The 22,914-nt window shown below is 37.9% G+C and overlaps 1 protein-coding gene across 2 annotated transcripts in view; it reads left to right on the plus strand.

Moving 5' to 3' along the window:
* abch1 (ATP-binding cassette, sub-family H, member 1) overlaps nucleotides 1-22,914 on the plus strand; it is a 37,200-nt gene that overhangs the window by 8,862 nt on the left and 5,424 nt on the right. For both annotated transcript variants that reach the window (XM_015045623.1, XM_015045632.1), the window contains exons 4-18: nucleotides 1,828-1,982; nucleotides 3,078-3,185; nucleotides 6,396-6,489; nucleotides 8,830-8,904; nucleotides 9,125-9,302; nucleotides 11,010-11,106; nucleotides 11,214-11,388; nucleotides 13,176-13,276; nucleotides 17,467-17,537; nucleotides 17,623-17,672; nucleotides 17,872-17,928; nucleotides 18,531-18,601; nucleotides 18,733-18,821; nucleotides 20,302-20,405; nucleotides 22,648-22,807. In XM_015045623.1, the coding sequence (XP_014901109.1) occupies nucleotides 1,828-1,982; nucleotides 3,078-3,185; nucleotides 6,396-6,489; nucleotides 8,830-8,904; nucleotides 9,125-9,302; nucleotides 11,010-11,106; nucleotides 11,214-11,388; nucleotides 13,176-13,276; nucleotides 17,467-17,537; nucleotides 17,623-17,672; nucleotides 17,872-17,928; nucleotides 18,531-18,601; nucleotides 18,733-18,821; nucleotides 20,302-20,405; nucleotides 22,648-22,807 (1,585 nt within the window). The remainder of the gene's footprint in view (nucleotides 1-1,827; nucleotides 1,983-3,077; nucleotides 3,186-6,395; nucleotides 6,490-8,829; nucleotides 8,905-9,124; nucleotides 9,303-11,009; nucleotides 11,107-11,213; nucleotides 11,389-13,175; nucleotides 13,277-17,466; nucleotides 17,538-17,622; nucleotides 17,673-17,871; nucleotides 17,929-18,530; nucleotides 18,602-18,732; nucleotides 18,822-20,301; nucleotides 20,406-22,647; nucleotides 22,808-22,914) is intronic.

Below are 22,914 nucleotides of genomic sequence, written 5' to 3' on the forward strand. Positions count from 1 at the left end.
GCTATCTGTCCTCATATTACCTTAAGCTTCCTGTTCATCCACACAGTGTGACACATATAGAGAGAAAGAACTGACATATGAAATGTTACTTTTCTTTGATGCCAAGATATTTTTTTTCTTACAACTCAACAAGAGATGTCACCAATAAATGGCAAACCACATGAATGTCATGTCATAGGGAAATATTTTGTGTTTGTATACTCTAATAATATGGATATTTTTGTGTTTTTTTTGTTTTAAGAAAATGCAGTCTTAGTCTTTGCTTTATTTTTGTATATTTAAATGACATTTAAAGCATGGTTATTGCATTTTTTCATCTTTGAATGATCAAATTTGCTTCGGTGAAAGTCTTAATGTGTTACTCCTAACTTTTTAGATATCAGGTTCTAGTTAAAGATTAATAGTGGTTAATAACTGACCTGCAGTACATCACTCTTTTTCCACCTTCATGACCTGCTCTCAAACTCAAGGCCCAGGAGTCAAATCTGGCCTGCCGAAGCTCTTTATGTGGCCCTCTAGACTCCAAATTACATCAGTAAGTCCCTCCAGTTTTTCACAAATCCTAAAAATTTACACAAAATTAACAGATCTCCACATTTTTTTGGTCAAAAACATTGAGTTTAACTGACTGCAGCCTCTGATGTCAAGAAATAGACAAATGCTAAAAAGTCACATTTAACATCATACATTAGCACAAATATCATGAAACACATATTACACATATTTCTAACTTAGCATCACAAAATATGTGATTTTGATTACAAAAAAACACAAAAACAATCAAAAATTCCTGGAGGGACAGCTATTTATTAATATTTTAACAGTTGGTTTTATCAACATATTCTGGTACAACCAGCCCTTTAACCGGACTATATCAGATTTTTGATATGGTCCAAAATGAAACTGAGTTTGACATTCCTGCCGTAGATGAAGAAAACAGCTAGCCTGTCTGGCTGCAATCAAAGTGAACTTCTACCATATTGAAACATTACGCAAAACGCTGATGGTAATGTTCACAAACTCTGTTTTATAACATTTTTAATAACGCTGTTAGCATTGGGTGATTATTTACTCAGATGCTGATGATTAAGTAAACAGGAAATGGAGGTTGGGGGCCGTGCGCCATCAGTAGTCTTCCTGTGGGATACATACTCGGAACAGAACGTGAATTTTGTCACCAATTCATTGTGGTAAAAGTTTAAAGGTCGATCCAAAAGGGTTTGTCTAAACTAATCAGCATTCATACAGAAAAAAAAATGCAAAAAGAGTTATCAACTGCAGGTAGGATATTACCTGTTTGTTACTTGAAATCTTTAGTTTTACAGGTAGGACAAACAACCATAGTCACACACAATTACTGCTAAAGGCATTTCAGACCGACTAGTTAACCTAACAAGCATATTTTTGGACTGTGGAAGGGAGTCGCAGCTCCAAGAGAGAGCCACACATTCACAAGGAGAATACTTCATACCGGAAGCATTCTGTATGCTTCCTGAATGCTGGGATTTGAACCCTGACCCTGTCTTATACACATCAACTGCCCCACCAAACAGGCCTTTACCAGAGCATCACTTCAAAAGCTCTTATCTTGTGAAGCACACATTTTTTAGTCATGTCTTTAACACGTTGAATAAACATACTGTAAGTGATTGTACGCTATCATGAAAATTCATGTTTTTGTGTGTTCAGAAAAGAATCATGCAATAACATGTGGAAAGACTGATATCCCCAGACATCCGCTGAAGTGGAACCTACAGGGTTTTATTGCTTCTAGTCTAAAAAAACACATGAAACAAGTTACAACACGGGTCTGTTTGTGTTGCACAGGAACTGGCGCTGTACAACGAGTTCACCATTAGCGACACCTTGACTTTCTTTGGACGAATCCATGGCCTGACATCGAAGGAAACCCAAGCACGCATGAACTTCCTTATTGACTTCCTGCATCTACCTCAGAAAAGCAGCCTAGTCCGAAATCTAAGGTAAAACTCATTTACCACTTTACAGGCACTTTACATCTAGTAATGACTTTAAAGATCCCGCACTCGGATGTGCACCTGGTCGAGCCTAAAAGCATTTTATCGTACGATGCAGCCAGTTAATGATGTGCTGTGGACTTTGAACCTCGAATTATCTGTATTAGTGAACCCACATAGGCGGACAAACATGATCTCGTCTCTTGAGAGGCTGTTAAGCAACAAAGCAGTCAGAGTTTGTCTGATAAGCGCTCGGGGGGAAAGTTAAATTACTCTGCGATTGGGCGTTTTATGACTATTATGTTCACAGCAGTGTTGACAGAACTGAAAGCCCTTGTTAGACCTACTATTACTTAAACTTAGTAAAACTATATTTCATTAAGTTTCACTTTTTTCACGTTGTGTTCTATATTAGCTCTACCACGGTTCTAATGCTGATAAAGTTTTCTTATTTCTCTTTAATTTGGTGTAAAAATTTGCTTCGGTGTCATCTGGTATTATATTTTGATAAGATGAAGGGATGAAGCTTCATTTGGCAAAGCTAAAAAAAAAGATCAAATCATGTATTTTATGACTAGCTAGTCTTCATCTTGTTCTTTTTATTATTAAATTATTTCAGCTCGTGTTTGCTGGTCTCCATGCTACTCAACCTTATTAAGTAAAGAAGTCATATTATGCGGGTGTGAATGTTGTGGCCTAATATGGGAAAGTCCATAATACACGCCTCACTGAAGATATGTATGGTATGCACAAATATGCTCCATATGTAGCCTTTACAGTGGCGTTTCGTGTGTTTAATTATTTTATAATCTCATATTTGTTTAAAATGCAGTGTTAGATGTATTTGCTCAGTTGTGATTTGCTAAATATCACATGTAAAGAGGTTGTTTTTTGATGATGTCATCCCTGTGGTTGGTTATTGTTTACCTCAGTCCCATCAGGCAGGTTTGTCTTGACCGTTTTGTTCTGGAAGCTTCCCACCTTTTCGCCTTCTTCTGTCTCAAGCGGCATGCATAATATCAACCAGTTACGAAACAACACTGGAGAAGGATCTTCCTGTGTGAATTTTTTTTTCTCACGTTTTGCCCCTGTGTGTCACAGCGGGGGTCAGAGGCGGAGAGTGTCTCTCGGAGCTGCCTTGCTGCAGAATCCTGAGCTGCTCATCTTGGATGAACCGACGGTTGGAGTGGACCCCGTGCTTAGAGCCAAGTATGTAGCCGCCTGTCTGTCCTCTGTGAGTCACCCAGCAGATCTGCAGACTGCACTTCACAGTCATGTGGAACTTTCCAGATGCCCTTACACAAACACAACCCACTAAAGGGAGACATCTTATTTGGATACAACTGAGGCCCAACTGGGAGTAAATCCCTAAGGAATGATGGAACCAAATATTTGCATACATTGTATATATATATATAAAAACATCACATTTTTTCCTCACATTTAAATCAGACTGAAGTTTTCCTGTTTCAGCTCAGTTAGCATTAGCAAAATTATTTCTATTTACTAAATCCTAGAGAGATTAGAGATGTTTTGGGAGATTTTCCTATCACTTTCTTTAAAGTCAGAAGTTCACATGAAGCTTGTAATGCCTTTAGATGATGATTTCATAACTTTGTCATGGCTTTTACATCCCAAATCCAAAATGGGCTGGTGGCATCATCATGTGTGCATGTTTTGCAACAGGAGAAACTGGTGCACTTCATACAAAATACAACACATCAGAGCGTCGCAACACATCAATCAGGAAGTTACAATATGAGTCCAGATTGGTCTTTCAAATGTACAATGACCCTAAGCAAAATTATATATACAGCATAAGGTTTCCCCCAGAACTCTTGCTAAACCCGGTGTCACAGCGGAGGTAAGGCAGTCATTCATCCAGCAGCCCGTCGTGTTTTTGAGTTAAAAGATGTTTAAAGTTGACAGGAAATTTTAGAATATCACTTGATAATTATGTGTCATTGGAAGACAGGAAGATTAATACCTGAACACCAACTATAAAGTCCTAAAAAATGCAAACATTAAAAAACACACTTAAATAAATAAGCAATGCTTAACCTGGTGGGGGCACAAATAAAGCCTGGTGGCCTGCCAGGCTTATATTACACAGGGGGGACACCCTGCAGTAGGTTAAGGACAGCAGAGTGGCCATCAGAAATCTTTAATCTCATTCCAAGAATATGCCAAAACTTCAGCAAAGCTAAAAGTTTTGTGTAACTCAATGTCTTTGTCTATGTATGTAAATATCTGATTTGGACTGGATTTGTATTTTAGGTTTATTTTGTTTTTTGTTTTTACAAAGAAGTAATATTAATAGTTTCTTTTTTTGATTGTTGTGTTTCTAAACAAATGTCTTATTTATATCTTTTTTCTTTCCTTTCTGGTGATTAGTTTAAATTTAGCACAGATGATCTGATAAATCTTTTTCAACACGATGACGAATATCTTCTCAGTTCTAAAAGCTTGAGAGAAGATTAGCAAAAAAGTATTTACATCAAACTCTAATATCAACTTTATCAGCTGGAAAATGTTTCTTTGGAACCACGTGGTTTCATAAATCAATAATCAAAACGTCATGTTAAATCCTTTTATATCACAATATCAATTTGTAGCTGATTGCTTTAGTCATCAAATTAAGTTTATTGCCGTGGGTTTTGTTTTTCTCCAAAGTGCGCTATGTTATCTGCAGAACATAGGTGTGGGCCATTGAGATATTCTCTCAGTATGATAACGTTAAGCATCAGTGCCACTTCATTTTCATTTTCACAGTTTTTTTTTTACCTTATTTAATTTCAGTATTTAATTGTAAAGCGTTTAATTGACCAAAGGTTGTAAACAAAATGTGTTTTTAGTTCAATCCAGAATATTGTGTACATTACCAAAGGTAAAGTTTCGACTAAACAAAACGACTATTGATCAACTAAAAGGAGTTAATAATTTTTCAGAAACCTTTTGTTATATCAATATATAAAATATTTTGAAAATGAGCCATTTCTGTGAATTTATTCTTAACTTTTTACAGACACAAAATACACTTGAATTTCCTCTTAAAATGCTGCAACAGTTCTAATTTTCTATCTTTCTATCTTTCTTTATCATTAGAAGATTTTCTTCAGTGCTCGGTCGCATGAAGTTGTTTCTTTGGACACGCAGCACTTTAAAAAAAATCTGCTGACATGACTGTAAGCAAGGGGAAAAGATTTCTTTCAGCACACTAACTCGCAGTGCACAGCAGCAGGTGGAGATAAGAGAATATTAAGCTGGCATCTCATTAAAAAGATGGAAAATTTGCTGGGTTTCTCAACTGAAACGTGGAACCAGGTCATGCTTACTTAACACTTATGCTTGTACATGAGGGAAAATGACAGCAGTATGTTATTCTGATGCTTAATGAATTTCAAGACAATCATGATGTCAAAAACATCCGTGTATTCATTTTATCATGTATTCCTGCTTATTCATACGGGGCCCTTTGGAGCTGCACTGAAAAACCAAAATCTCACTAAGTATTTTATTTCTAGTTTCAAATGCAGATATCTTATTACACTTCAAATAAGACAAAACTAACTTACAAGTAACTTTTTTAATGAGATAAGAGCTTAATTTTAGTCAATAATTCCTTAATACTGATTAAAAAAAATACTAGTTCCACTGGCAGATAGACATTTATAAGTGAATCTATAAGTAATTTGCCAGAGGATCTGGTACATTTTCACAAATATTAAGGAATTATTGACTTAAAACAAACTCCAACATCTTGCTCAAAATTTGTCTTATTTCCAGTGCAGTAAAATATTTGCAGTATAAACTAGATAAAAACAAACACAATGCCTAAAGAGAGTTACTTTCCATTTATTTGTTTAATGTGAACACTTAACTTATATGTCTATAAGTTTTGTGTCATTATAAGCAGCGAAGAATACACTATAATTTATTACTAAGTATTTTCAGCAGTGATAACTTATTGTAATTTTAGGATTAGTTCATTCGTCTGAAGCCACTTTTTATGACTGTCCACAGATTGAAGTTCAGTTTATCTTTCCAAAAGATAATAAGGACAGATTATATTACCTTCACACCGATAGCGTTGGTAAATGCCTAACGTTCTGCTGATCTGCTAATAGTAATGGTGCACTGACAGCTGTGACCTGGCAGAAGGGTGAAAAGTTTCACCACTTAAGGTCAGCACCAACGGTTTGGATTATTTCTGAGAAAGGTGGACATTTCTTTTGTAATCCAGCCCTGCGGGGTGGTCCTGCGGCGTAGTTGCATAATCACACGGTCTGGCTGGATCAGACGGCCAGAAGCAGGCCTGCTGCTGGCAGGAAATCCAGGAAATCTCCATTCGTGCACAGGTCAGGTGTTATGTAACACGTTGTTATTTATTTATTTATTTTTTTTCATCTTTGGTTTTAGGATCTGGCAACATCTGGTAGAGATTGTGAAGACAGGGAAAGTCTCTGTCATCATTACTACACACTATATAGAGGAGGCCAGGCAAGCCGACGTGGTAAGCAGATATAAACAGGCGCACCTGTGCACACACTGCAACAAAATGAATGGACAGACGCAGCCGAGCCAAGCATGAAAGAGAACTATCAGAACATCTATAGATCAAAACTCTTTCACAGAATAATGAGTCTGGAGATGAATTGTAGTTTTTATTAGTTTTGACAGCAGGATCATGAGTTCAAATTCAGTGAGGGTACGGTGAAATGAGGATGCACAAAGGCTCACTGTGTTTATTTACGTCTTCTGCTCTGGTTGGCAGATTTCATGCGGTGGAGATCGCTGCCGTAATTAATAACGGCTTTAAGCGAGTTTAAACGTGCTGTAAAACTGCAGTGGCTTGTTATTTTTAAACGTTCACCAACCCTTATATTTGGTGTCACCCATTGTAAAGACTTGAAGTTCATACCAGGTAGATGTGCCTCAGCTGGAGGATACTAGCAACAAAAATTGGGTGAGAAGAGGAACAAAATAAGGAATTAAAATGCATATGTACTCAACATAGTTCATAGTTTGGGGTTTGAAACAGATTTTGTTCAAATTGACAAAAAAAAAATTCTGAGTTTTGTAAAACTTGAAGTTGAAAAGAGGACATAAGAATGATCACATTTGATGAAAATTATGTTAGGAAATCAAAAAGCCCTTTGCCTTCATATTAACATTGAGTCACTTTCTCAGAAAACTAACTCCAGGTTCACCTGAAATCCAATAATTCTTTGAGTTCATGTATTGTTTTACAAGTAATCTTCTTTATGAAATCCAAAAAGTTAAATTGCAAGTGAATGTTTGCAATGCAGATTAGCTTTTCTGTAATCCAACCAAAGCTATGTGGTATAGATTAGTTTATGGAGAGAGCAGGTTTAGCTAAGCTAATTGAAGACAACGACTTCTTCTACAGTACAGTTTTCATTCTCTAAAAGCATGAGGCATTTCCTCATGCTGAAAATCTTTTCCCTGTAAACCAATCAGTCAAACCGAATTGTGGTTTTATAATTGTTTATTACAATCCTTTCCTTTGCTACTAACAGCACAGAAATAAAATGCTGGTTTACTGGTGACAAAGCTAAGTGTTATTTTTTCTAGATTATCTCACAGTCTCCTATATAACCTCCATTCTTCGCCTTGTTTTAAAAAAACTAGATTTAAGCTTTGAAATTCAGTCAGAATAAGTTGTTAATTACCGTTGGAGCTAACAGTACAGCTGAATTAGCTAGCTAGCTAACTCATGAAAACTCAAGGCAGAACAGCTTTGTTTACCTTCCAGTTCACCATGATGACAAGGCAAAAACTGATGTGCCTGTTTTAATTGCCAAGAGCTTGTTAATTATGTGTTTCATAAATATTCATCACACTTGTATGAAGACGAATCGTTGTTCTAGTTCACATGTGTCAAGCTAAAGGCCCGTGGGCCAAATCCGGCCCACCGTAGGATTTGACTGCTTCTCTGGTTCTTGGGCAGAATTTCTCAGCACATGACTGTCTTACTGTCGTGTAAAAAGCTTTTTTAACCAGCTCAGTACAAGTCAAAACTGCATGATTTGAATACAGAATGTAAATATGCTTTTCTTGTTGTTGAACCCATAAACATAGAGTGAAAAAATATCCAATAAAACCAGTATAACCACTTATGTTAGTACTTTCAGTATGAAATGACAGCTTGATGAAAGACAGCCACATGTGCAGAGTCAGCATGATGTAGTTGCTAATTGGCTCTTTTAATTCCTTGCCAGAGGAATGCTTTGTTCGTGTAATAAACATCACAAAGATGCTCTGCTCTACTTTTAGGGAGTGAGAAGAAATGAGGTCTCCTGGCTACTGAAACATTGCCATGTCACTTTGATGTGACTTAGAAAACAGGAGTTTTATCAATGCTTTTCATGCTATAGCATCTCCTGTAACAGGTTAGCAATGTCAGATATTGCACATTGCTTTAGTTTATGGCATGTGTGTATCAGAAATGTAGGTTTTGACATCTTTTTATGCATACGTAGATGACTTTTTTTATTTCCTTCTTTCTGTTTGTGTTCTCAATGATTTTCAGGAACTTGATAGATAGTCTAGATGTCAGCTTCCCTTTGTACGACCTACTTGTGTATTTAGTATGTCCAATTTCATTCTCTAAAAGCATGAGGCATTTCCTCATCCTGAAAATCTTTTGCCTGTAAACCAATCAGTCAAACCGAATTGTGGTTTTATAATTGTTTATTACAATCCTTTTCTTTGCTGCTATCAGCACTGAAATAAAATGCTGGTTTATTGGTGACAAAGTGTCTATTTGGAGTCAAATCAAAGTATTCTCCTATGAATTTTATTTATTTATTTATTTTTTCATTTTCTTAAGGTTGGTCTGATGAGAAACGGCCATTTGCTGGCAGAAGGTCCTCCAGATGCAGTCATGAAGCAGCACAGTGCAACAGTGAGTACTCTCTAGGTCTCAGGTGTGTGGCTCCTGTCGGGGTCAGGGAGTCGTTCTTGTTTTCTAATGACTGAAACGTGACTAATAAGGGGGAAAAATAAATGTAGAGAAGGTAACCTCTCTCTGCTTTTTGGGCTGTTCTCATACAAACTACGCAAAAACCCCAATTAAAACCCATGAGCTGCAGCTTGTTCTGACCTCCGTTACGGGCTGTTTGCAGACCCTGGAGCATGCCTTCTTGCAGCTGTGCGAGTCGTCGGACCAGAACTCCACTCAGGAATCCAACTCAGAGAGCGAAACCCTGGAGAAGAGCCAAATGTTCGCGAATGGCCGGGACGAGAGTCAGCCAATCCTCGCGGTCGGGCCTCCACCTGTGGAAGACATTCCTAAATGTACAGGTACTGATGTATGCACAATGTATTATAGTTATAATGTGTTTTTATTTTGTTTATGGAACTCCACGGACGAAAGTAATCGAAATAAGGGTAAAAATTCCGAGGTCTTTTTCACCTGGCTGGTGAAAACATTTTGCAGGCAAATGTCTCACAATGTTGTTCCAAAATATGTCTAATTGTGACCAGGGATCAGTTTTATAAATCTTTTACAAAATCCTAGTCGAGACCTGAAATCAAATAAATATGCTTGCAATCTGAATTTGAGACTTTAAAAGCTTTCTTCTTTTTGGTCCCCAATCATTTTGTTCCGTCTCTTTAATTAAAGTGGGATAAATCTTAGAAGTGGAACCTTATCTGAACTCGCTCGCATTTATGTCTCCATATCTGTCTGAGCAGAGCCGCTTTATGACTTCAGGCCTTGTGATTCCATGTTGAGATACGGCCTTTAATAGCAGCTCTAAGTTCAGTCTATCAGGGAGATCTTATCCAGACAGTGCATTCTGGAGACAACAGATACGGTATGAAGTGGGATCATGTTTGTTCAGGACATGTGCTCGGTGCCAAGTTGCTGGCGTCAATCTGTCGTCGACCTTCTTTGGAAAAATTGTGTTGCTTTTAGACATTTAATTTTTTTATATATATATTTTTTTTACACAGGAGCACGTTTATGTTTTTCAGGCTATTCAGATCTGAACATTCATATGCTACAAACATGGCAACTAAAAATAGAGAGATAGTTTACTCATTATTGACATTTTGTAATGTAAAAGTTTCAAACTTAACTAGACTTTATCACTTTTTAGGGGACAGGCCAACTCAGAGCAGAAGGAAAATGATGCAGGGTGTCCAATGTGCGGCTTCTAATTGAACGGGTAGTTGCTTTAGATTAAAACTTTACATTTTTAATTAGGGCAAAAATTATCACAAGTTAAACATTTCTTACAATAGAAAATACTGGCCACAATACAAAGAATTATATTTTAGCATTTAGATTTTAGGCTCATTCTGTAGGAATTTTTTATGCTTATTTTGTGGAGATTTTTGTATTTATTCTGTAAATTTAACCCTTCAAGTCTCCATAATTGAAATTCTAAAAACTGTCCTTGAGTCAAATCAAACATAATATTCATTATTCATTATATGTGACAAAATAAAATCAAAGTATTCATCTTTAAGTAACCAGGATTTTTGTTTTCTCCTGCAAGCTCCACATCTTTCCTGTGACTTTTACTCAATTTTGCTGCACCCAAATCTGGTTTTTATCACTTTGGCTAAGAATGGAAAGAATTTACAAAGAAAAGAGAGAGACCTAAATGATGTTGTTATTGCACAGAGTTGACTAAATGTTTTTCTTTTTAATCAAGACCTAAACATTTTGAAAACTGGATTCCTTTTTTTTTTTTTTTTTTTTTTACGTTTACCTCCAAAACCTGTTTGAAGTTTTGAATCTGCGGTAATCAATCACCTTCCCAACGAAAAAATCAGAAAGTTTGTTTGGTTAAAGTACTCTGGTTTATTGTTCAGAAGGAAAAATTTGTTGTTTTTTTTTACCAAAACTGAGTTCTTTAGACATTTCTTGTGACACATAGTTTGGACACCCATCACCTGAACTGTACTGCGGTGCTTACATTATGTTATATGGTCACATCTACATTAACTTGAGGTTGTCCCAAATCATCATGGATTATTTTTCTGTGATTTGATGCTCAGCGGACTGGAAGGTGCGGGCCAGACACATCCTGCCAAAGGGGAGAAACATCGGCGCGCTGTTCATCAAAACAATGGTGCGGATGAAGAGAATGCCAGGGTATTTCCTTTTCTTTCTTTCTTTTTTTAATTTCTAATCAATAACAGCAGGAGAGAAACAAACAGAAGCTTGTTTAGTGACTGGTTGGGTCTCCTGCGGGCTTGCAGCTCGTTGTGTTTCCAGTTCCTGCTGCCAGTCATCCAGATCTCGCTCATCTGTCTGTGTGTCGGCGGAGATCCGAAGGGGATCAAGGTTGCTGTGGTGAACAACGACAGCTACCCGCCGTCCAGCTCATTCAGCCAGTCGCTGCTCACCTTCCTGGACAACTCCAGCGTGATTCAGGTACGGCTTCGTTTCTGAGGAGTACGATTCGAACAAGCTGATGTTCTCTGGCTCGGTTTTGCTTTAGTTTTCACTTATGCCCCTTTTCCACCGGCTCGACTCGGCCCAGCTCGGCTCGGACCCCCTGGATATTCCCTCGCTTTATCCAGGAAACATCCATGGGGTCCGCGCATCCTTAAAATGACTTAAATTCCTTTTTTAAAATTTTTTTATTACATGACTATCATTTACAGTGAATGAACAACCAAACAGAAATCTTCTTACTTTTTATCTATAGTTCCTTCAAAAGCAGCAGTTACTGTACTTAGTCATTTTAACGTGCAGGTGTGTGTGTGGATGTGTGTGTTTTGTTTAAATCTTAACCAAGAGAGTTTCAGTTCTCCTTCCCACCAACACTTCAGACTTCCTTTCTTCTAGGAAAGTTTCGTTCTGTTTGTGGAGGAACCGAAACCTTACAGTCCACTGTAGTGCTGCACATGTACCACACAGAGTACGAACTGACACAGACTCTCACAGATTATGAGAGTTTTCAGAATACTGTGTAGTTTTTATTATCTTGTAATCTGTGAGCAGCAGTTTCAGGTCATTGTTAAATCTGATTTTCTTGACCCCGACAAACTTTCAAACGCCTGGAATCACGTTTACCATTACAAGTCCTTCCATATTTCCAGCCCAACGTGTTGCTGGAACCTTTACGGTATTTAATTTTTTTTTAAGATTCATCTTATTCCCAAACCTGCTTGGGTTCTGTTAGACCTGAGTGCTGCATTTGATACAGTAGGTCATATAAACACCACTGGTTCGTCTGGATCGACGTTGGTGGTCCAGCTCTTTCAGTGGTTCATCTCAAAACAAGATTATTTTTATCTTCAAATTATTTTCTTTCATCCTTTATGCCTCATCTCCCCTGTTGGGCACCGCAGGGCCCTATTTTTGACCCCAGTCCTGTTTTCTTAGTTTCCTCAAAAAGCTACAGATTATCTCCAACCTCTTATTCTCACCATCAGCGATAGAATAGAAATTTCTCATCATAAGCAGCAGCAGATCAGAAGGTGTTAGTTTCTGTACTTTTTTCATCTGGCGCCCTTGCACCCAGCATGTTGCATCTTACTAAATGTGTCAAGCTCTGTGTGTTTCTCTTGGTCCTGATCTCCATTTAAACAATCATGAATCACCTCTTCCATGTCTTCACTTACTTCACAGACTACTGCAGAGTATTTTATATCCATTGTCCTCAGTCTCAGTTATTCTGCCTGCAGATCGCCGTAGCCTCTTGACATTGATTTGCAGTCTATTTTAGGATTTGTTTTAAAATTCTGATTGTATTTAAGGCTCTAAATGGGTAAACCCACTGCACAGTGTAGAGATAAAGGCTCTTCAGTCTGTGGAGTCCTCTTCCTGTTGTGTCTGTTTCATGTTGTTACCTTCCCAAGAGGATTTTCTCCATCTTTCCAAAAGTTTTTTTTTTTGTACACAAAAAAAGACACATAGCAATTACTGAGGTCATTATTTTAGGAAGGTGACAAAATGTTGCTTACTGGTGTAAGTCTGGTAGTTTGTAGTTGCATTTTAAAATATATCTAGATATGATGCACAGCATGAAACTGAATTTAAATGTGCTGTGCACAAAAGTAAAACTAAAACATACAGGATGCCGGCCCTCCAGGACCCACTTTGGCCCTAGAGACTTTCTGCTTTTTAGGTAATTGAACCATTGGGGGAAAATGAAACAACAGTCATATATATAAACTGCTCTCTTTTTTTTCCCTTTTTTTTTGCATTTACAGGTTCCCCTGCCCCACAAGGAGGCGTTCGAAGGGGTCCATAAAGGGGAGTACTGGGGCGTCATCGGCTTCGGACAGAACTTCACCAATTACTTGACTAAACGGTAAGATGATCTCTAATGACAATACCTCATTTGAATACATCTGGTTTTGATCACACTGCGTGAGTCATCCTGAAAGAGTCAAATCTTGAACTCTGGTAGCTAAATACCAAAGTTTGGGTGAAATGCACAAAATATTGATATGATATTATTAACATCATTAATAGTGTTATTACTATTAATGATGTAAATGATACTGAAAAAAATACACATAAAGACCTAACCGGAGTAAAAGATAAATATAGAAAAATATCATAAAACAACAATAAAATCAGAATATGTTCCTGCAATTAACTTTAAACTGGTTTAAAAGTAGAAGTACAGCAGTCAGTCAGTCAGCCACTGATTATTATTTTCTTAACCAGGAATCAACAGATCAAATTAAACAGATTTTTTTTTCTTTCATTTGTTAAATGCTTCAAAACTTAAAGACTCTCAATTTTAGTCTGTAAATGGCCAGTTAATGATCGTGTAATTTTTATAATAACTAAAGGTAACGTAGTTGCTTGATTGTGCCTGGAAAATACAGGCACAATGTGACGTTGGTAACTCTACCCCACTCTTCGCTAAAAGCTCTCGCGTTTCTCCGCTCGGCTATTGTTACATGTCAGATACACGTCTACTGCCATCGGGCGTCTCCTCCGTACTTCTGCAAGACGCGTACAGTTTCCTGCAGAGGCATTCGATCCCCTGGATGTTTTTCACATTCTGTCATGTTATGATGCCTTAAACTTCTCCGTTATGGGATAGAGGAACACAATGCAGTAGTGAAGAAGAGGGAAAGGGATTTGTGATTATTAAGTTTAGTTGTTTTGTTTTGTGTTGTTATATATATATATTCAGCCCTTTTCACTCAGAATTTTGTAACTGGAGCAACACTTTGACTCCGGTTATAACGCCGCGTGATGTAATAGTGTAATAAAATTGGGCTATAGACATAGAATGTAATAAAACATAATTAAGACCGCATTATGTAAGTCAGTGCAAAATGTAATAAAATCCTTGAACGCATTTTTGAATTGGTTTGCTTTGAACGACGTGTAGGCTGTTACCGAGAGTTCTGGTCTGAAAAGGCAATTAAGTTATCAGAAGTTCATTTAGTGGCCAAAATTTCAATTTAGAAGGATCTACAGCATGATCGTAGTTAGAAGTATAATTATGAACATTAATATAAAAATATGTAATCACACATCACTGAACAGTTACCAGAAAAAAAAAAGTTTCTCCTGACTCCATGGTTTAGCTGCATTTATTGAAAGCTTCTGAAAACACATTTTTCTCATCCTGTTTTCCTTCCCTTCCTCTCCTCTGTCACCGTGAGGGTTTCGGTTTCACAAACCGGTGTTCTTGTTGTTGTTCATCTGCAACATGTTTGTTGTGAGTCAAACAGGTGTTCAGTCATCATGTAAACACCCTACCTACCTGCCGGTTCGGACCGGCTCTGCTGAAGCACGCCGTGGTGTCAAACACAAAAAAACAAATTCCACTAACTCATGGCTAAAGAGAAGAAAGTTCACCACACACACATTTACGTACTGGCTTGGAGACATGCATAAACTGTATGTGCAGGAAGCCACCTCATTGGTCTGGTTGTGAAACTTGTTTCCCTGCCTTTTGTTTGACCTTTCTGACCTTTGACCTACTATATGTGCATTAGGGCCGCTCAGCAGATATCAGCGTGATCGTCCACAGCTGAAAGGGGAATGAATGTGTTGTTTATAACCAGACATGTTTTCATGGGTAACGTGGTTTTTAGAGCTTCGATCAGGCTAACAATAACAGTTAGTGAGAAAAACAACTTCGAAATGCTACAACTTAACATAACTGTACTTCCTGATTATCCTACCAGCAGTGAAACGATATGCCAACATTGTTTGTTTTCATGGAACTATTTCTCTTGAGTCTCACTTTGAGTCACTAAAGTTCATTAGAGCTGCTGTCATGTGAACATGAGTCAGAGTCCCCAGTTTTTGTTTTCTGTGCGCCGGAGTCGCAGGTCGCCATTCTGGTCCTTCCTGTCCTTAAAAACACTTAGGCGGGTTCTGGTTTTAGGGGGTCAGCCAATCAGACGCCGGTTTTCTCTGAGCCACGTGGCGCTGATGTGACCGACCTGGTCGAGCAAAACAAAAGGTGTTCGGCTTCCACATTCTCTGGCTTCCACACAACAGTCTGAGGTCGACAAAATGGGCCGCAAGCAGATTTGAAGCCAATTAGCCTTCAAAGGTGTCTTTGATGTTTTAAGACATAGATTTAAAATACACACCCACGTGTAGGGTATTTGTTTTTTCTAATGAAGCCCCCTCTGTCTGACTTATGAGTCTTTCAAGCATATCAATGCTCCTAGACTCAAGAGATGAGCCAGTGTTGTGTGTACTCTGAAGAGAAAATGTAGGACAGGTTTGTATTTGATGTGAACTTTTGGGGTTTGTTACCAGAAGCCTGTCATTAGCACACAACAATTAATATAACTGATAAATGGGCTAGCCAATAAATTGGATCAGTTTCCTTCATTTTAGTTGATTGGCAATCATTCTATAGTTGAGAAACCGATCTGATCTACCTTCCTCTGTTCTGCTGTGAGAGAGGGCCGACTGACAGACCCACCCACCGCATCACGACCGCACGCTCACAGTTAACAATAATCACCACACTGCTGCCAACTTGGCAACAAAGTTGCCATGTTTAGCCACTTTTTACACAAAAAAACATCAGTATCATTTAAAATTGTATCAGTAATTGGTGATTACCCAGAAAGCTGCATGGAGTTCACCCCGATGAAGTGCGATATTTATTTTCCAGACAAATGTATTCCAGGTTAATGAAGTTATAGTCGTACATGTTATTATAAAATCAGAGAACAAAGTTTTTAAATAAATATTTTTTGAATATATTTTGGATGGAGCAAAAACATAAGTTTGCTCCCCAGAGTGGATACAGTAATGTTCACGCTCCTATGACCAGCGAGTGAAGTGAGTGAACATTTCAAACATTAGAATAAGGAGCTGTTAACTAAAAACTTGGGAACTTTTGTCTCAGGGTTTAGATGCTTTTCCATAAGGATATTGTACGGAGCTCTTTTTGAGTCAGCTGGGATTTCTGAAAAGTTTCACACCTTCGTTTGGTTCCGTTCATTTCCACAATGGACCTTTGACCCACCGTCCCGATAATGTCACACAGTTACAGCTAACATTTTAGAAAAAAAAAATGCACCTATCTACTTCTAGTAAAATATATTTTTTTTAAATTAAGGGTTTAAAAAAAAAAGATAAATTATATTGTAAATATTTCTAAAAGTAATAAAAGACACAAACAATTTAAAATGATCGGTAATTTTGGAATTAGATAAAATTAAGGTAATATAAAAAAGAGTAAATTTATAAGCAATTTGGATAAATGGAAACAGTTATGGTACTTGATGAAAGTTGATGAGAAAGCCAAAAGTAGAAAGCTGCTTAAAAGGCAAAATGATTATTTTTGCTGAAAATAAAATGTAATTTATAAGCCGAGCATAAGTTTATAGCATGTTTCCAGTCTGAGTTAAAAACATGTCTTGAGTTTCCTCTGGTTGGACAGAGATGTTTATCTGTAGATCTACTGATCTGACTGAAAGCGGAAGAAGTTTGGCTGATAGACTCTCAGACTTGCCGTCGGTGGAATATTTAGCCTGGCTGACCTTTCAGGTTCCTGTTGGTGAAACAAACCTGCAGCTACACACTCATCCCTTAATGCATTAATTACTACAACTGTTTATATTTTAATAAAATATCACCTTGATATTTAATCAGAGCTTAACGAAAGAAGCAAGCGAAGGGGATATCCAGAAACAAAAAGCATAATAAGAAAAAGATTGGTTTGAAAAAAAGAGTAAGATGAATCAGAGCTTATTTTTGACTTATCCCTGCATTACCTGATTATTAGCTGCATTACAATAAGAAGAAAATAATCAATCAATCAAGTTTATTTGTGTAACACATTTCAGCAACAAGGTAGTTCAAAGTGCTTTATGTCATAAAAACACAAAAATAAAAAGTCAGAAAAACATCGTCCCGTCACCAATTTGAGTCTGTCGAGTGCCACCATCAAAATCATGAATACACATCAACTATGTTGGTCAGTGTTCTTTTATTATGGTTATAAAGCAACTCTAAACAGGTGGGTTTTGAGCCTTTATTTAAAGAAACCGTGTTTTACAGGATTCTGCAGCGGCAGGTTTCCAAGGAAGTGATCGATGGAGGATCGGTGCACGTCTGGCTGGACCTGACCAGTGGGACACACTTTTGTTTTTAGTGTTACGTTTGTTCGCTTTGGCAGAAAACATTGAATTAACCTGAAGCTTTGTCGTTGAACAGATCGACAGATCGGCCTCATGCTACAGAAGCAGCTGCACCAGGCGTTTCAGGTACAACATGATGCCTCATCGAAAGCTGGATAAATTTCACTGAATGAGTGATCTTCCTCTTCTAATGTCGGTTGTTATTCTTGTTCCCCAAACTTTTGCTTTACCAAACAGAAACTATAAAATTCCCTGCTTCCTGATCAAACCATTGTTATGATTTTGTGTGAGGTCAATATCAACATTATTTATTTTCTGTCTGCAGGCCTTTGTGGATTTTAAAATGGGTGCTTTGGCATACCTGGTTGCTCTACCGATAAAAGTAAGAGACCTTAAGGAAAATTACATAAGAACATATAAGTCATGGGTAATTATCGTATCATTAAACACGACACGATAAATATATTTTGGGATATTTATCAATAAGTATCACATTTAACAATACTTGTTGTATTGTTAAGTACAACGGAAAATTATTTTCACAATCATTCATTGTGGAAAGTTTCTGATCACCATTTGAGTTTTGATTTATCGTTGTCATGATAAATTTCAGTTAATGAAAATAAATGCAAAAAATAAAACTGACAGTTTGGTAAGAAATGTTCATTTTTGCCATTTTCTACACTAAGTTACAATAAAATAGTAAATTTGAAAATATGATTAAATGCAGTTGCTGAGTTTTGAATGTTTTTCTAGATCAATAGTTGTGTTGGTGGCACTTTGAATGTCGTGCCATGCAGAACTATTTATACCTAAAAGGTAATAAATAGTTTTTTTTCTTTCTAATATAATATTTATCGTTATCACAATAGTATCACGATAAAATTAGACGTCCATATCACCCACTCTAATCATCAACAGTGTGACATGGTTTTGCTGTTTGCTGCGTCAGGTAGAATGAAACCCTTTCTGGTCATTTCCTAGTTTGAAGAGCCGATCTACGGAAGCCTGAACATGGATTTTACCACCTATGTGACTCCAGGAGCTGTCCTGAGGTCAGTGACGAGTGGGCCGCTCTGGTTTTGTGTTGTTTACGGCAGAATTTATTTATTTATGACCTTTACTATGGCACATCACTGGGAAACACTTAAAGGAACAAATCCTTCTTTTGTCTCTGTTCCTGCAGCATCTCCTTCTACCTGGCTGTGGGTTTGACGGCGCTCTCCTTCGTCCTGGAGAGGAAGGAGGGGCTTATGGACAGGTGCTGGGTCGCAGGTGAGAAACCAAACCTTCCTTTGCTCTGATAGCAGCACAAAAGTTCATAAGTCTCAGTTCCAGCTCTTTGCTCATGTTAGGAATCACCGTTAGTACTTTCAGAATATTAGGAATCTTTAACAGGGAGGGGCATTTTCTTGTATCGTTTATCATTTATTGTGAAAAATGTTTTTTCACCATTAGAATTTTGATTGATTGTTGTCATGATAAATATCATTTAAAGCTAATCAAAGACATGATTTTCAACTATTTTAGACACTCAAAGTAGTTCTGGAAAGCATCCATGAATAAAAATTTCTGTCAGCAGCAAGGCGGTCTTTTTATTTTGCACAGATTAGATAAGAAGTTTTGGTGGTCGCCTTTGAGCACTGATATAAACATTAACAAGTGACTCGATCACTTGATTATTTTGTTTAGAAATCTTTATTTGAATAGCACTTTTGAGGCCGCAAGTGAATATGATCCATTACTAAGAAACAAGTGAAGACTTTATTTATATAGAAAAAAGAAAAAAAGAATATGAAATCAAAAATATTTCTAACACTTAACAAACTATTAATTTGAAATTACAAAAAACAAATAAATACAAGTGAAAATGCCAAAATAGATACAGAATTTTAGGTTTTCTACGAAACCTAAAATTAAACATCCAACATAATTATTTTTCCGAAAAATTAAAGTTGGTGTTATCAGTAACTATAAAAGAAGCTGGATTAAAACTCGTCTTTATCTTACTTTTAAAAAAAGTGATGCTTTTAACAGTTTGGCTTAGAAAATAAAGTGTTTGTTAACAATCTCCAAATCTATTGAAATCTTTAAAAGTTGTAAAAGAGAGGCTGCCAGGCGTGAATTGATGAAAATTCAGGTGATGCATCATTTAGGTGTAATTTGACACGTGGCCAGTAGAGGGAGGAACATGATCACAAGTGAGGTTGAAGACGTTTCTGTCCAAGATGCCAACAGAAAACTGAACAAATGTATTCAATCACTTTTTTTTTTCATTTAGAAAAATCACACGCATTTTGGTCGATAATCTGATGAATCTGAATTTATTGAATTCATTGTTTGTTAGTGTTTGAACATGATTTAGTTGTAGCAAGCTGTTGCTTTTCTATTCTACTGGCTCAAAGTGAGGCAGAATAGAATCGTAGTAAAAATGAATAAGAGGAGATTATTTCAGGGCTTAAATTTGACTTATTCTTCTTATTTATGTTTTCTTGATTTGACTAAGACAAAAATGTCCTCTAATTTTATTAAATAGTCTGGAAATAAAATAAGTTGGTCTCAAGTGGAAGTTGCCTCAAACTGCTGTTCTCATTCGGCAAAACATTGTGGCAGAAGACATTTTCAGACAAAATAAAAACGAACCTGCATCGGAACGGCCGCCACTGCGTCACATTGGCTGTTTCATTTTTAGTCTTTAAAAATGTTTTCAACTTCAGATTCATCAAAAAGCCCTTCCTGTTCTTCGCTCCACTAGGTGTGAGCTCCATGGAGACGATGCTGGCTCACCTCTTCTCCCAGCTCTTCGTCATCAGCGTTCAGATCATCCTGATGCTGCTCTTCATCCTGCTCGTCTTCAAGGTTGGCTCGGGGAACAAACACTACACTTATGCTATACAATTTTATTGATCTAAAAAAAATGTTTAGATCAAAATAAAGATTTTGGCAATTCTTAGAACCGACGTTCTCCATCCAGAGCTTGAGCTAATTTGCAAAAAGGAGAATGAGCTCTGGACAAACGTCCAAATGTATATATGTAATATGTAATAATGTAATATATGGTGGGCCAGGTTTGGCCCACCATATATTTTTATGTGGCCCTTTAGACTCGTCATCAATCAGCTGCTTCAGTTTTTTGAGGAAATGCTAATAAAATCAACAGCAACACACATTTTTTTCAGAGTACAGCAAATTTTCCCACCAACACAGTCAAAAACATTGGATTTAAATGATGCCAAGTCCCACCTGAAGGTGGCAGTAGTTCTCACTTTTACTACACTTCTGTTCATACCTGTCAAGTCTCCCGTTTTGGCCGGGAAAGTACAGTGTTTCGTGTTTCCTGCTGTGCTCCCGTAATAATATTTTCCCGTCAATTTCCCATATTATAGCAGCTACGTCACCAGTCCTCCACTCTAGCGCTAAGCCGTTCTCAAAAACAATTGCGATCACTGTTAAAAAAGATGTTCAGGGTTACTTAATTTGAAGAAGTACTTATCGAATGCAAAAACAGCTGTTTATTCATACTTTAACAGTGTTGCCAATACATCCTGGCATAACTGGCCCTTTGAGAACATTCTTAATCTTGATTTGGTCCAAAATGAAAATGAATCGCAGCTGCAACTCCAGCAGAGGGAGGAGTTGAAGACAAATCCACAAATACACTCATAAATGTTTATTCTGCCTGTCACATAAAATCACAGAAACCGTAAAAGTGAGAAGGAAGAAAAACAACAATAAAAACAGTAGTCTGCTGACCAAAGTCACCCCTAACATGGTTTGGTTTTGACGTGTGGGAAACATGTCCGACACGTTGGAGGTTAATAATTCGCCAGCCTTCCCAGGCCTTCATTTGCATTTTTACTGCGTCGACAAAAACTCTGACTTCACCTGTGGCAAGTTGCAGAGACGTAATTATGTTAATAAGAATCCACTGCAGCCAGCAAACAGCTTTTCAATACCAGCTGTTTGTCTGAGATTTATTTTCCATTACGACGGCGCGCTCTATGAGGAATCAGCGTTTCTTCTGCGTGTGCAACAGAGTCTGACGGTAGTGAAGGTCGAGTCTGGTGTGAGAACAACACACCATTGCAACACGAGTCTGGATTGATCCACTCTATGTGTGTGTGCATAAAATCAATAGAGAAAGAAGTTTTCAAACTGAGGAGGACAGAGTATGAAATCCATCTCTACAAAAAATGGCAAAACCCCAAAGTTCTTGAACACGTGTCCTCAATAAACTCATGGTTTTTCTTACCCTTAACAAAAGAGTGCGTGTTCTCCTCTCTGTGTGTGTTTGTGTGCGTGTGTGTTTGTGTGCGTGTGTGTGAGTGTATATATGCATGGCTCAGAACCGTGTTAATTAAGGTGCCTAAGTCCAAAGAGAGCGGCGCTTCATAAATCACTTCCTGCATCGCCCGTATCCAGGGATCGCTGCAGGATCGCCACCACAACAGCCCGCGATTGCTGTGGCAACCGTGTGGTCATGTGGCCTCTGGGTGCGGGTCTATTTTTGCACGTTGTCAGGGGAGACGGATAGTGTCTTAGAGCTCCGAGGAGCAACACAAACATTCCAGTCAACTTTGGAGAGTTTATCACCTCGACTCCTCGTAGCTGAGTCCTGCCCAAAACTCTGCCTGGTTTTCAGTCTCGTCTCGCCTCTAAATGTATTTACTCTTGTCGTTTCTTGTATTTGTTTTCTTTTGTTTTTTTGTTTTTACGCCGTATCATTGGAATATTAGAGAGTGCGTGCATCCCTGCAGATCTTTATTTTTGCCTGTTCCCACATCGTCATTTTTTGATAAAATGAACTCCCTAAAACACTTCATGGAAGCATTTCCAAAGTATGTCCTGGTTTGCAATCATGGTCTTTCCTCTGCATGAAATTGGGATAATTATGCTTCTAATGATAGGAATGTACATTTTTGGTTCCTTGAGATACTGCATAATGTTCGAGTAAGTGGCTGTTTGAACTCCCCGTGTGTTTGTGACCAGTTAAACACGATGAACCCTTTAAAAAGAAATCACAATCATGCATCGTGTTTGAGCTTGTTCCACTTCTTCGCCGTGCTATTTATTTATTTTTTTTGCCCCCCTGTCTTCACAGATGCCGAACGAAGGCTCCCTGTTTCTGGTCATATGTCTGATCGTGCTGCAGGGCGTCACGGGAATCTCCTTCGGCCTCGTCATCTCGGCGGGGATCGACGACGAGCAGAGCGCCAATCAGGCCGCCCTGGGCATCTTCTACCCCAACCTCATCCTGAGCGGTAAGCAGAGACTCGGGGAAAATCTGTCACAAAACCAACTCACGTGTCATCGCCCGTCAGACTCCTAAAGCACAGCGGGAGACCGATTGCTCGATTAAGCATGAGCC

Source organism: Poecilia latipinna, unplaced genomic scaffold, assembly GCF_001443285.1.
Source record: "Poecilia latipinna isolate Pla-1442-1.1 unplaced genomic scaffold, P_latipinna-1.0 Scaffold38, whole genome shotgun sequence".
NCBI classification, from domain to species: Eukaryota; Metazoa; Chordata; class Actinopteri; order Cyprinodontiformes; family Poeciliidae; genus Poecilia; species Poecilia latipinna.